The 12,830-nt window shown below is 42.5% G+C and overlaps 2 protein-coding genes across 2 annotated transcripts; both read left to right on the forward strand.

Annotated features, from left to right (window-relative positions):
* The first annotated feature begins 536 nt into the window (after positions 1-536).
* LOC139925566 (serine/threonine-protein phosphatase 2A catalytic subunit alpha isoform-like) lies at positions 537-3,953 on the forward strand. Its single transcript, XM_071916993.2, has 7 exons — positions 537-1,002; positions 1,506-1,715; positions 1,865-2,038; positions 2,127-2,216; positions 2,569-2,730; positions 2,853-2,971; positions 3,113-3,953. The coding sequence occupies exons 1-7, from the start codon at positions 901-903 to the stop codon at positions 3,183-3,185; spliced, it is 930 nt and encodes a 309-aa protein (XP_071773094.1). The 5' UTR covers positions 537-900; the 3' UTR covers positions 3,186-3,953.
* Positions 3,954-4,805: 852 nt separating this feature from the next.
* sfxn1 (sideroflexin 1) lies at positions 4,806-10,632 on the forward strand. Its single transcript, XM_071916964.2, has 11 exons — positions 4,806-4,837; positions 6,780-6,949; positions 7,072-7,242; positions 7,432-7,530; positions 7,637-7,712; positions 8,036-8,121; positions 8,265-8,392; positions 8,575-8,624; positions 8,913-8,962; positions 10,266-10,313; positions 10,536-10,632. The coding sequence occupies exons 2-11, from the start codon at positions 6,786-6,788 to the stop codon at positions 10,630-10,632; spliced, it is 969 nt and encodes a 322-aa protein (XP_071773065.1). The 5' UTR covers positions 4,806-4,837; positions 6,780-6,785.
* The last annotated feature ends 2,198 nt before the right edge of the window (positions 10,633-12,830 follow it).

Consider the following 12,830-nt stretch of genomic DNA (forward strand, 5'->3'; position numbering starts at 1 on the left):
GCTGCTGAACCCGTGGTGAAGTAGGAGCAAGTCAGTGGTGGAACAAACTTTTTTTTATGTGCACCACAAAATTTGTTTAAAGAGAAGCTGAGTGATAGGCTAGCTAACTAGCTAGAAATCTCTAGAGTAGTTACCAACTTTTCTTGATTTTGCAAGTCAAAAATCACAGAATATGACAATGACAGATGGCGTACATATGTCTTTCCCCTCTTTTTCTTTTCTTTTTTTTAAACTGCGCACCTGATGGCTTTGACTTCATGATGCTATGAAGAGGCATGTCCCAAACTTATCAGATAATCATGGGTAGCAACGTTGTAGCATCCATCTTTGTGCAAATTGCAATCTTCAATCATATATGATTGTTGTTTGTGTGCCTTTGGTTGCGTTCAGCTGTCAGTATTGACCTGTAGTCGCCCTTCCCCCACCCCTCCAGTAATGACAGAAACCTTTAGCCACGCAGCCCTGCAGGTTGCCTCTTGAATCCAGCAGGGGGCAGCACAGACCAGCAACCCACTGAGGGGCCCGGCCAGAGAGGTGGTGACGTAAACACAGTTTGTTGCTCGGACAAGAAACAGCAGGGCTGGGTCTGCAAATTTTCTAAGCTAGTTTTCGTGTTTACGATAACATCAGCTACTTCGCATTTACTTGACCGTTAAACGTCGAGAAACAAAATAATTTCTGTATCATGTAAGTTGGATAGGTCGGTCGGGACGAAATTGCAGGGACGCAATCTGTCCAGGCAGTTGACGCATTCATTTTGGAGAGCAGAGCACACACACACACGGGCTGCGAATGACCAGAGCCTGCTAGCACGTAGCGTAGCTCGGCCATAAAACGTAGCAAGTGGTTTTCGTTAGGTAACTAAAGCTAGCTGGCTCGCTAGCTGACGCCAAACCAGGCATGGACGACAAGTCATTCACCAAGGAGCTGGACGGATGGATTGAACAGCTGAATGAATGCAAACAGCTATCAGAAAATCAAGTGAAAGTCCTCTGCGAAAAGGTGGGTTAGCGCAGTAACGTTGAAGGTAGCTAACGTCGGCTAGCTAACCATTAGTTGCTGTCGTTAGCTCCCCATAGATGCTAACAAACTATTGTATCTTGTAACGTTAGTTCATACATCTTAATGGAAGAATTGTTAACCTAGGGAGGCGATGCTCTTGTGGCTTTGCTTTGGAGCACACCATTTGGTTTCAGTTGCATGCAGTGCCGCTGTTGAGGCTAGAAACCACTCGCCAAGAAGATGGAGGAGGGAGCCAGCAACTCTGTTTTCCCTAGCTACGCCCACTCCCTTGTACCTCTTCACTGTGTGCGCCACTTTAGTGAACTGGCACTAACACAGCATAGAGGAATCTACTCTCAATTCAAGACAGGATAAATATTATGTGTTTGGCCTAAAAAAAAAGGCTTTTACAGCACAAGCCCATACTGCACTCAAAAATGACATCTCCCTTTTCATCACCTGTTTATCAGCCTCACCTTATGTTTTCTCAATCCTCTTTTTAGGCCAAGGAGATCCTGACGAAGGAGTCCAACGTGCAGGAGGTGAGATGTCCAGTGACCGTCTGCGGAGACGTCCACGGTCAGTTCCATGACCTGATGGAGCTGTTCAAGATCGGGGGCAAGTCTCCAGACACCAACTACCTCTTCATGGGAGACTATGTAGACAGGGGCTACTATTCTGTGGAAACGGTCACACTTCTGGTATCTCTTAAGGTAAAGTATTGAAACGATACCACCAATACTATCATGTTGATATAAACAAGCCAACTACAATTGGGAGTCTATAATATTATGTTGGAGTACAGGTGGTGTTAATGATTGATCATCCTTGCCTTTTTTGATAATATATGTCATGTTTTCAGGTAAGGTACCGTGAACGAATCACAATCCTTAGAGGGAACCACGAGAGCAGGCAGATCACACAGGTGTATGGCTTCTACGACGAGTGCTTGAGGAAATATGGAAATGCCAATGTTTGGAAGTACTTCACAGACCTGTTTGACTATCTGCCCCTCACTGCGCTGGTAGATAACCAGGTGAGATGGGGCATTCAAATATGGGATACGTGACTTACTGTGTAAACCACAGACATAATGAGCTGTGTTTCATCTCATCATCTTTCAGATTTTCTGCCTCCATGGAGGATTGTCTCCTTCAATAGACACACTGGAACACATCAGAGCGCTGGATCGCCTGCAGGAGGTTCCTCATGAGGTACATGCAGTGAATTCTACAGTAATTTGACAGCGGAGGCTTTTCTCTTGACTGCCCTTACTAATTGTTGATTTCTGTAATCCACTGTCATAGCATATGGATGTACGAAGATTGATATTCATAAATTTGCAGTTGAAATGCTTTGCTTTAGAAGTATCTGCAAGGACAATCCAACAAGTACACACTTTTTGCATCGCTGCATATTCTGCTCATCATGCCCGCTCAGTAGACTCCATACTAAAGTCTATAGATCTACTGTATACCACTGTTGCACCTCTTCATATTGAATTATGAGATTGTGTGTCACAATAGAGTTAACTTCAGTAACATTGCCATTTTGTCCATGTTTTAGGGTCCAATGTGTGACTTGTTGTGGTCGGACCCGGATGACCGTGGCGGCTGGGGCATCTCCCCCCGTGGTGCAGGCTACACCTTCGGGCAGGACATCTCCGAGACCTTCAACCATGCAAATGGCCTGACTCTGGTCTCAAGAGCCCACCAGCTGGTGATGGAGGTACTTTGACCTTGTTTACCCAAGGATAGCAAATCCTAATATTTTCCCCTAGAGGCACAACACATGCGGCTACTACATTATCATGCGATGAATTCTAAAAAGCCTTTCATCTCTTGACGTAGGGTTATAACTGGTGCCACGACCGTAATGTAGTGACGATCTTCAGTGCACCAAACTATTGTTATCGTTGTGGAAACCAGGCAGCAATCATGGAGCTTGATGACACATTGAAATACTCCTTGTAAGTAAAGTCTTCTACTATGAATACAGATGCGTGTGTATTTTTGTTGTGGATATGTGGCGCAGTCTTAAATGTGATTCATACTCATGATAAACATCAAAATGTGAATTGATGGTGAGTGCTGCCCCTCTTGTGTTTCAGCCTACAGTTTGACCCTGCCCCGCGCAGAGGAGAACCCCACGTGACCCGACGCACTCCCGACTACTTCCTGTAAAAATCTCCACGCCTGAAAAGTTGTTGCAGTCAGTTAGAGGAAGGTGGGGGGAATGGCAACACGTTACACAGAGGTTTGACAAATGAAGCATTCATTACCCCATGGACCAAAAAATGTGTGCCATAATCACAATGAAATGGAAAATATCACACCTAGCTAAGACCACCACCATCCTTTCAACTTTTTCCTCTCTGTGCATGATGTTTTTATTGCTAGAAAATGATTGTCAGTATGAACAATACAGTCACAATACCTGCTGGTTTTGTCAGGAAAAATATATCCGCAATGAATGAACTAATGCTGAGAATAATGCCTAAATGTAAGTAACTTTTGTGTTAGGATGTTAATGATGACCAGAGTGTGTTGCCATATACAGTATATAAGCTGCATCTTTCACTTGGCATGGCCTCAAATCAAAGGTTGCAGTAAATATAATGTGAACTTTTTTTTTTTGTAACTGAAGCGCAACAATTTATTTTGTGAAGTGAGATGATAGGGTTAGACGTCAGAAATGAATTTGTTCTCTTTGCACTTTTGTATTTGATTTTTATCACATGGCACTGACAAACTACATTCTTTTTATATCCTATTCTAGTGTAAGTAGCCCTCTTTTTGCTCTGCTGTCTCATATGGGAGTTAATGTATTTCATTTCAATAGGCAATATCGGTACAAATGACATAAATTGTAAAGGAAAAAAAAAATAACTTAATGTTTTGCAGCCCCAGCTATATGAAATAAAGATTAAAGTTGCTTCGTCATTAACGTCATTCATGTACATTTCTTTTTGGCATTTCTTCCCCCCACAGCTGTCTAGAAGTCTATGATTAATCACCACTAGATGGAGATAGACGTCCAAAAAGCTGCTGATGATCAATTCTGCTAATCAATGTCCTCTACTGTACATGTGCAGGTTATTAGGGAATCTAATTAGACAGCAATATTTCACATGGTTATACTGGGTATTACATCAGAGTTATGAAGCGATGGACTGTAGGTTTGCGCAAAGGTCATTTCAAACCATGTCAGAAGCAGCGGTGAGCAATCCTGCTATCTCTTGTAACGTTACATGAACCAGACAAGGCTTGGCTCTGTTTCTGCCTTTTAATGTCAGACGAGACGCCTATTTCTCCACAAGACACTCCTGTTGTCTGATAATGCCAGTCTGCTCTGCGTGGTGATTACGTGTTGGGGGGGGAAAAGTGAAAACCCTGCAAACTTTTGTTATCAATTATTAATAATTTACTGCCTGTAATTTACTGCATGCGAGTAAATTTCGCGAAAATGTCAAAGCGGTAACGGATGTGAGAGCCAGTTCACTGCTGAAAATAAAAGCCGCATGTAAGGACCAGCTGAAATTGAAATATAACTTCATTGGTATTTGTCCCTGCTTCAATGTTTATCTCATATAAACACATTATAAGCCTACAGAAAAGAATCAAGCATTTTCTATACATTACCTATTACAAATTAAACCGTCCTTTTTCACCTGAACCGCTGATGTATGGCAGGGCTTTTATTTTCTCAGTGAGATTCCTTCCACTGGCGGAACTGTCGCTGTTTGCTCGTCGCGTGCTGACGCTGCTGCATGTAAAATTAGCTTGCTTGAGCCTTTCAGGGACACCTCTTGCGGACTGCTGGAGCTCACAGTGCAGTAAGTAACATATCTTTTCATATATATATATATAACATATAAAACACGCTGACATTGAGGGACCAGCATGCACTTTCTGCCTCGCGTCGGGAACAGTCATCATATGTTTGGCTGCTTGAGAAGAGGCTGCCAACTGGATTTGTGGATGTGGCAGGCTGATACTAGTTGAATTTGGGGCGCACAGCTGGACAATTGGGCTGGACAGATGCCGTGACTAATAGGCCGTTTAAAAATGATAATACATTTCCTTTAAGATGGGTAGGTTTCAGCGCCTTGCCCATAGACCTGATGCTGAAACATCTCCACTTGCAGTGATTTGGTCCAGATTTGACTGGTCTACGTCGGGTTGAACAATTAATGATATCCTGTCACACTGCCTGTTATCCTTCGACCAATTTGAATACACTAAACTGCTTTTTCGCAGTCATACACGTCGGCTATCTGAGGAGTGAACGTTTAAAATATCAGCCAAATCAAGTGCAATACATATAAAATGTATGATATGCTTGGTTATAAGGAGTTGTTGTGAAATGCAGGTTAATGTGTAGCCACGCAGGCCGTGTTTGATTGGTTGAGAGTAAGGCAGGAGCCGCTGAGGGTTTATAGATCAGAGGCCGTCGCTGTCCAAAGTTCAGCCCTCTAATGTCACTTGCACTAATAATGCATAGCATTGTAATGAAGCTATTTATTGGGGTTTGACACTTATGTCATGCAACCATTCTAAAAAGTCCAGTTCACACATACAGAGGCCAGTGGTGTAGTGCATGTATTGGATAAGCTAGGAGAAGGGGGTGCTTTGTTGCCATCTCGTGAGAACCCCATGGACTTTAATTCAATTTAAAGAGACAGCACCGCCTGCTGCACTCCACAGCCGCCAGTTGTAGAGGGGATTTCTCTGTTTTATTGTCAATCCAGCAGCCATCTTTGGTGCAATTTCTGGGGGAGTTTCATCATCCTGCAGACCCTTGCACACACTACAAAATGACTTGTTTTCCCTCAGAGAGACCCTCTCCTATATCCCCAGGTCATGTCTCCCAGTTGTTCCTTTGCAACATGGAACAAATGGTTAAAAACCAGATCAGACTGGGTTACATGGTCCTACACTTTCTGTCTTTCATTGGAAAGAATAGGCATGCATGCACATATGCATAGCTGGTGTTTTTGTAATTAGCCCAATCTTATCTCTTGCAAATTGTGAAATATATTCCTTACACAATATTGGGAATTTTTTATGAAATATTCAGCAGCAGTGATAACTAAACCCAAATATTGCATAAGCCCACTGTGTTCTGCTCACTGTACTCCACTGCCATTTGTAGCTTATTGATACAGTTAATGAATCATTTATTCAGTCGTTCACAACATACATACAGTTCATGCATATAAGGCTTTGTCACTTTTGAAGAGCGGCTCTCCAGCCACAGTTTGGGGGTTGGTGTGTTCCCGTAATAGGGCTTTGCAATTTAGCGCTTCAGAACCCTTGTGTCAGGTCAGCCATCACCATAGCAACATTATGCTGAATCAGCAGCGTGGCAATTCAGAAAGGAGCATTTTTTTTCATGAGTCCTCCTTCATTGATCTGTGACTGCAACAGAAAAAGAGGAAGGGCTGGAACTTCCCTAGTGTGTAGAGGTTTTATTAGTAATCTATAAGCCAGAAATAGTATCAGTATCAGTTTCAATGTACTTTTGAGATTCTGATTCAGAGTTTTTAACAGAAAAACTTGCCAACTGTCGAGGCACATCTTTATTTCTATTTCTATCTATCTATCTATCTGAGAGTTCAAGTTCCAGTGCTGGGAATTTAGGCCTGTCTTGTGCAAGTTTATCTCAGATTCCCATCACTGCTTCCACTTTTTTTTAAATCCAAAAGTAGGCTACTGAATATCCTCTAACCTCTAATATAACTGAGACAAATATTATTACATTTTCCTTTTCCCCAGATAAACATGGCAGCAGAGCTATCCACCTCCATAAACATCAAGGAGCCTCGGTGGGACCAGAGCACATTCATGGGCCGGGCCAAACACTTCTTCACCGTCACAGACCCCAGGAACATCCTCCTCACCAACGAACAACTAGAGAACGCACACAAAATCATCAGTGACTACAGGTAAACCAGGCTAGATCTACTACAAAACGGCACCAAATTCACCAAAAACCAGAATACAGTGTTGTTACTGAGCAGTGCAGGAGACTAATTTGCTGTAACATGTTAACTTTACTGTCTCCCAGGAAAGGTGTAGTCTCCCCAGGACTGACAGAGGATGAACTGTGGAGAGCTAAATATATTTTCGACTCGGCGTTCCACCCCGACACCGGGGAGAAGATGATCCTGATCGGCCGCATGTCAGCGCAGGTCCCCATGAACATGACCATCACCGGCTGCATGATGACATTCTACAAGTGAGAGCTTTTCTCCTTCAATCAGTGTAAAGGATTAAAATGATCAAAACGGTCTGGAAGCAGTCACCGATCCTGCGCTGTGTTTACAGGATTATCTAATTATTCGAGTATTGTCCAGGAAAGCTTATAAAATAAAATCCTCACTTCTGCACCGGCCCTGATAGTAGCTGTGCTGTTCTCTACCTGCAGGACGACTCCAGCAGTCGTGTTGTGGCAGTGGATCAATCAGTCTTTCAACGCCATAGTCAATTACACCAACAGGAGCGGGGACGCACCTATCACAGTTAGGTAAGAGGCTGACATCATGGCACCGACATTGAGCGCATATTAACCCTTTAATTAAACAGTTTTTTGTGTGTACAGCTCATGTGACCGGTGACTTTTTTGTTTGCAGTCAGCTTGGCACAGCTTATGTGTCTGCCACCACAGGGGCAGTTGCCACCGCTCTAGGACTAAATGCACTAACAAAGGTATCAGTCCATGTAACCCCACTCTAGATCTCATTAATGTGTTGACACCGGCCGCCTGCGTGTGATGGCATGAAGTTAGCCACGCATAAATAGTCTCTTTGTCATAGAGGGGCCATATTATCTTTAAATAGAGTCATGCTTCGGCGATCGGACCAAGAGTAGTCGTCCTGCCTGCTTTTATAGTGACTCTGTGTGATACATCCTCATTTATAGTGGAATATTTCTAACTAATGTGCAATATCTTACATATGGATTAGCCAAGTGATGAACAGATTCTGTTTCACTCATTCGCTCCTCTTTTCATCTGTTTTCTCCTGCTGTAGCACGTCTCACCCCTATTTGGACGATTTGTCCCATTTGCTGCTGTAGCCGCTGCTAACTGTATCAACATCCCATTGATGAGACAAAGGTATGGTAAACATACGGCAAATGCACAATACTCATACTGTATATCACACTGATAACAACGATTATAAGGCCGTTCCAATAAGTAGGTCCAAGGAAAGGTATTTTAATTAATGTGGTTTAATTTGGTTTACTCCCTCTCTTCAGAGAACTGAAACATGGCATTCCCATAACAGATGAGAATGACAACAGGTTAGGAGAGTCAACGAAAGCCGCCCAACAGGCGATCTCTCAGGTTGTGGTCTCAAGAATCCTCATGGCTTCTCCAGGAATGGGTATGAATAACCCGCTATGATCAGTCCAATTAGGCACCTGCTGTGGTTATTTAACTCCTGTCTGGCCGCCTGTTGAGTGATTTAATTAAAAACAAAGCAGCCTAATCGAAGTAGCAATTTATCACCACTTTTAGTTGGAAATGTCTGCATTGTGCATTGACATTTTAATGTTCCGTTTTCAGCTATCCCTCCATTTTTAATGAACTATTTGGAAAAGAAGGCCTTTCTGAAGGTAAGCGTATTTGAATTCTTGCATCCAGAAAGACACAAATTATGGAGAATTAACATTTGCTACAGTTGCTCCCTGAACTCTTTCTTCATCCTCACCGATTCAAAATAGCCGAATTGTTTAAACAAAAAGGTGGGAACCTAAAGTGCCATACTGTCTGTACCACTCAGTTCCCTTTTAGTAATTACACATCAGATGAATGAATAGCTCTGAGGACATGAGGCCACTCCACTAGTGGAATCCACCACTGCTTTTGTGTCCCTCATTGGTTTTTCTGCCTGGTCTTTTCAGAAGTTCCCATGGATGAGTGCACCTATTCAAGTCAGCCTGGTGGGATTCTGGTGAGTGGTCAAAGATGGTCCGCTGATAAGCCAGCATTTGCAGTTCTTTTTAAATTTCAGTCTAAATTCTTATGACGTGTATGAAAGTCAAATAATCCTCGGGTTTATATCAATTTGCCATAGTGAATAGCTCTCTTTTTGACAGAATTACAATTGTTTTCCTTCCTTGGAAGTGAAAAATGATTTCATTCAAGTTACATTAGAATAAAGTGAGAAATATCAGAGGGTTCAGAAACTAGTCCAGACAGCAGACATAACAAAGGGAAGCTGAAAATGTGTGCCAGACTCTAGTTAGCATGTGCATTAAAATAACATGGTGAGTTGAGGAGGAATTATTTTCACTGTGCAGAGTGGCAGCTAGCATGTTAACAAACTCAGCTAGACAGCATTTTGCTACCGGTGTTAACGTTTGAGTATCTGATGCATCAGGGGCGTTGTTAGGATTTCACAACGTCTGAAATTCAGCCCAGAGGCCGTTACAGAGCCATGGTGGAGGAATCTGGCCTGGCAGCATTCTTCCCCCGGAGGAAATTTCAGTTTCAACAGCAAAATGTATCAATCTGCTGCACTTTGACATAAACATACATAGGTCTGAATTAAGCAAGTATAATGGTCTACAGTGATACATTGCAGTGAGCTGTCTGTCGTATCTGTTGCTGTCTCTCTCCAGTCTGAATTCTTCTCTTGCCTCTTATTTCTCTCCTTAAATGTGGAAACTTATGTTTAACTTGTTTTAAGAAGCAAATGATTTCACCTGTCATCAAGCCAGTATTTTTCCATGCCACATCATAGCTGTAGTAACACAGATCATTATGCCATGGAAAGGCCTAATCCATTCTGAATCCGTCTACTATGCATTAGTAAAATATGTAGTTACAAATTCAAAAGCTCATTTTTAAACACATTTCCAAACATTTAAGGGAAACAGTGTCTCAAGTTGAAAATGGTGTGGACGTTTCATGTGGAAGGAAATTGTTTTTATGCAGTTAATTGATTTGATGTTTGCAGTTTTTCCACAATTGGTTAATCAATCATTAGTTTAGTTTGAAAGAAAGCCTTTAGTGATGCTGCTGTGGTGCGTCGCTCTTGGCCACGGTTCCCAGAGTGCGCTCTAATTCCACCAAAACAGTAACACTCTGAGATGGAAGGCAACTTTGACAGTAAGCTGAATTTACAGTGGGTCCAGTTTGGTGGCAGGGTCTCGGAGTGCCAGTTTTTGAACGCAGCCGATGTTCGGACGCGTTGCACCAAGGGCTGCGCAGGATCAAAATGTTTCATTGGAGTGTGGTTGGTTGTTTTTCAGCCTGGTGTTCGCCACTCCACTGTGCTGCGCGTTGTTCCCTCAAAAGAGGTGAGTGAACGGTTCAAGAATATACATATACAGTATAATCTTGACGGTGAGGAATTACTAACTTCACCCTCTTGCCCCCCCCCCTCTCTGTTTGAATTCACGCCTACCTTGCATGATTTTTTTTCTGCCTGGACTGTTGTATAATATTTGTATATTTTACCCATCACCCCCCCCCTCCATTCCTCCCATGGCTCTCCCACACCTCTTCCCGCACTGATCCAGCTCTATGTCAGTAAGCCGTTTGGAGCCGGAGCTGCAGGAGAAAATCCGGGCCAAGCACCCGGGAGTGGAGAGGGTCTACTTCAACAAAGGGCTATGAGCGTCCGGCCCCCTCATCTAAACACTGCCACACATAGCTGCAGGCTCGACCCTCGCCTCTCTCTCCGCCGGCCCTCCTCATTCAGTGTGCCAAAGTTAAGTTTGCTTCTCCTCATTTCTGCCATTCAGATGGATATCCCAGGACCCCCCCCCCCACCTCAGTCTTTTTTGTAATGAGATGTTTGCCTTTGTCAATGTGATGTTGATTTATTTTAATTGCTAGAGAAGATTTTGTCATACTGGGCCTGATGAAAAATGATGATGTTTATTATCACAAGTTATAGCGGCCTGTATAAGAGAGTGTTTAAGTGGACTTTTATTTTGTTCCTGTGCAGTATTTTTTAAGTTGGTGACTTGTTGATCATATGTTGCTGCCAAACCATTTTCATACTCTCCAACCTAGTGTTGTGTTCAGTCGGGAAGTGGGAACAAACTGGCAGGCGGTTTATTCCTGACCTGCGTTATCACTGAAGTAATCAGAATTCAACATTGATTTCTCAAAGATGTTTACTGTGCAGTTCATGCATTTGCCAAATCTCCACGCTGATTTTGCGAGACCTCTCAACGATTACAACCTCCTACTCATAATAGTGCTGTTTCAAAGAAGAATGGCGTTCAGTTACACTCAATGAGTTCCTTTTGCCAAATGAGTGACGCTCAGCAAGTCTTGAGGCATTTTGACTACTGATCATGAATCTGAAAAGAATAACCAGGGATCCTCCCTATAAAATGTGATGTTATGATGGTGACAACCGTTGCTGGGCCAACACGGTGCTATCTATCTATCTTAATATAATCAGTGTTAATCATACTATTTATTCTGCTTGCCAAACATGCATGAACAAACCACTCCTCATAAGCACATCATGGCACATGACCATAGGCTTCTATGTTTCAAAGTCAAATAATCTGTGTATGAAGTCATCCAGGCTACATTCAGGAGAGCTGGACAGTTGCAGACAATATTGTTTTTCAACAAACACACTGGCTTTCAGTTCCCTAATCCAGGAGTTTGTGATTGTTTTGTTTTTCAAAAATCAACAACTCGTTCTTGCCTTAATGGGAGTTAATACCACAGACTGTTGTCTGGTATCCTTTTTTATGTGAAAACCTGTCTTCTGTACCTTTATGCAGCATCTTAAGACGCTGTGTTGTTATAGCACAAAGGAACACATCTGAAGTTTGCATGGCATTTTTATCAACTGTAGGGACTTCCAAGGTTTTCAAGGTGTTATGGTACATTTTTATATACAGCGGGAGCCTATGGCAGTTATGGATCATTATACAGTGGGGACCAACTATATCAATAATGGGAAAAGATGCCAAATAATGCTCTTGAGATAATAATTCCTTTCAAGGCAAGGATGATATAGGATCCACGTCCAAATTAGTGTTTAAGTTGGAGGCTCAGGACTTGAGCCAAGAGCAAAGCTCTTCTGATCATGAAAGCAGCCCAGTCTCTGGACTCCGACGGACCAGTGTGACCAGTGAGCTAAATTACTGATGACTACATCGTTATTCAGAGTTACTTTGATCTTAGCCTGGTGAATTTGAGGAATGTGGAAGCTACCAGCTAAAAGCTTGGATCAGCCTCAACCTCATGTAAGCAAAGTTACTCTTTAGTAGATGCAGGTCCATCCGCACATATAAGTTACAGTGTGTATGACTGGTGAACCTGATGAACCAGGTGTATAATAATGGAGCCTTGCCAGTCTGATGTCATTACTTTTTCTGTACATGTCCCACAGTAGTAAGCATTCAGACAGCAACACCAGAGCAAATGCTGGGTGTGTGTTGTACTGTGGGACGGGCCCGAGTAACAGATGGCTTTTATCTAAAAGGCTACCATCTTTTTGCACCTGTTGTGTTGGTGTATAGAAATGGTGGCCTTTGTGTGCCGCATCCATTGCCATTTTATTGTGAGAACTTGAATTCTAGGCTGATCTCATCTGAGTGACTACAGCGACATGACAGATTCACTCCAAATCATTGGCCAGTTTTAAAATCAGGGACAAGAATGAAAAAGGTAGACTACAAGAGTCACAAAAGTCACAAGCAGCGTTTAGAAAATCTTTCACCAATCAAGATTATGAAACTTTTAAAATGACTTTAACAGTATTAAGGACCTGGTCGGTGATTAAAATATTTAGTCCTATTAATGCGCAGGTTTCAATTTTAAGTAAAAATAGATAAAAATGC

Source organism: Centroberyx gerrardi, chromosome 16 (genome assembly GCF_048128805.1).
Source record: "Centroberyx gerrardi isolate f3 chromosome 16, fCenGer3.hap1.cur.20231027, whole genome shotgun sequence".
NCBI lineage: Eukaryota > Metazoa > Chordata > Actinopteri > Beryciformes > Berycidae > Centroberyx > Centroberyx gerrardi.

Excerpts from the sequence above, each read along its gene's own strand:
- LOC139925566 (XM_071916993.2), top strand. The coding sequence starts at position 901 with ATGGACGACAAGTCATTCACCAAGGAGCTGGACGGATGGATTGAACAG. Across the intron at positions 1,003-1,505 it reads TGAAAGTCCTCTGCGAAAAG|GCCAAGGAGATCCTGACGAA; the intron begins GTGGGTTAGCGC and ends TCCTCTTTTTAG. Across the intron at positions 1,716-1,864 it reads CACTTCTGGTATCTCTTAAG|GTAAGGTACCGTGAACGAAT; the intron begins GTAAAGTATTGA and ends TCATGTTTTCAG.
- sfxn1 (XM_071916964.2), top strand. The coding sequence starts at position 6,786 with ATGGCAGCAGAGCTATCCACCTCCATAAACATCAAGGAGCCTCGGTGG. Across the intron at positions 6,950-7,071 it reads AAAATCATCAGTGACTACAG|GAAAGGTGTAGTCTCCCCAG; the intron begins GTAAACCAGGCT and ends ACTGTCTCCCAG. Across the intron at positions 8,625-8,912 it reads AAAAGAAGGCCTTTCTGAAG|AAGTTCCCATGGATGAGTGC; the intron begins GTAAGCGTATTT and ends TGGTCTTTTCAG.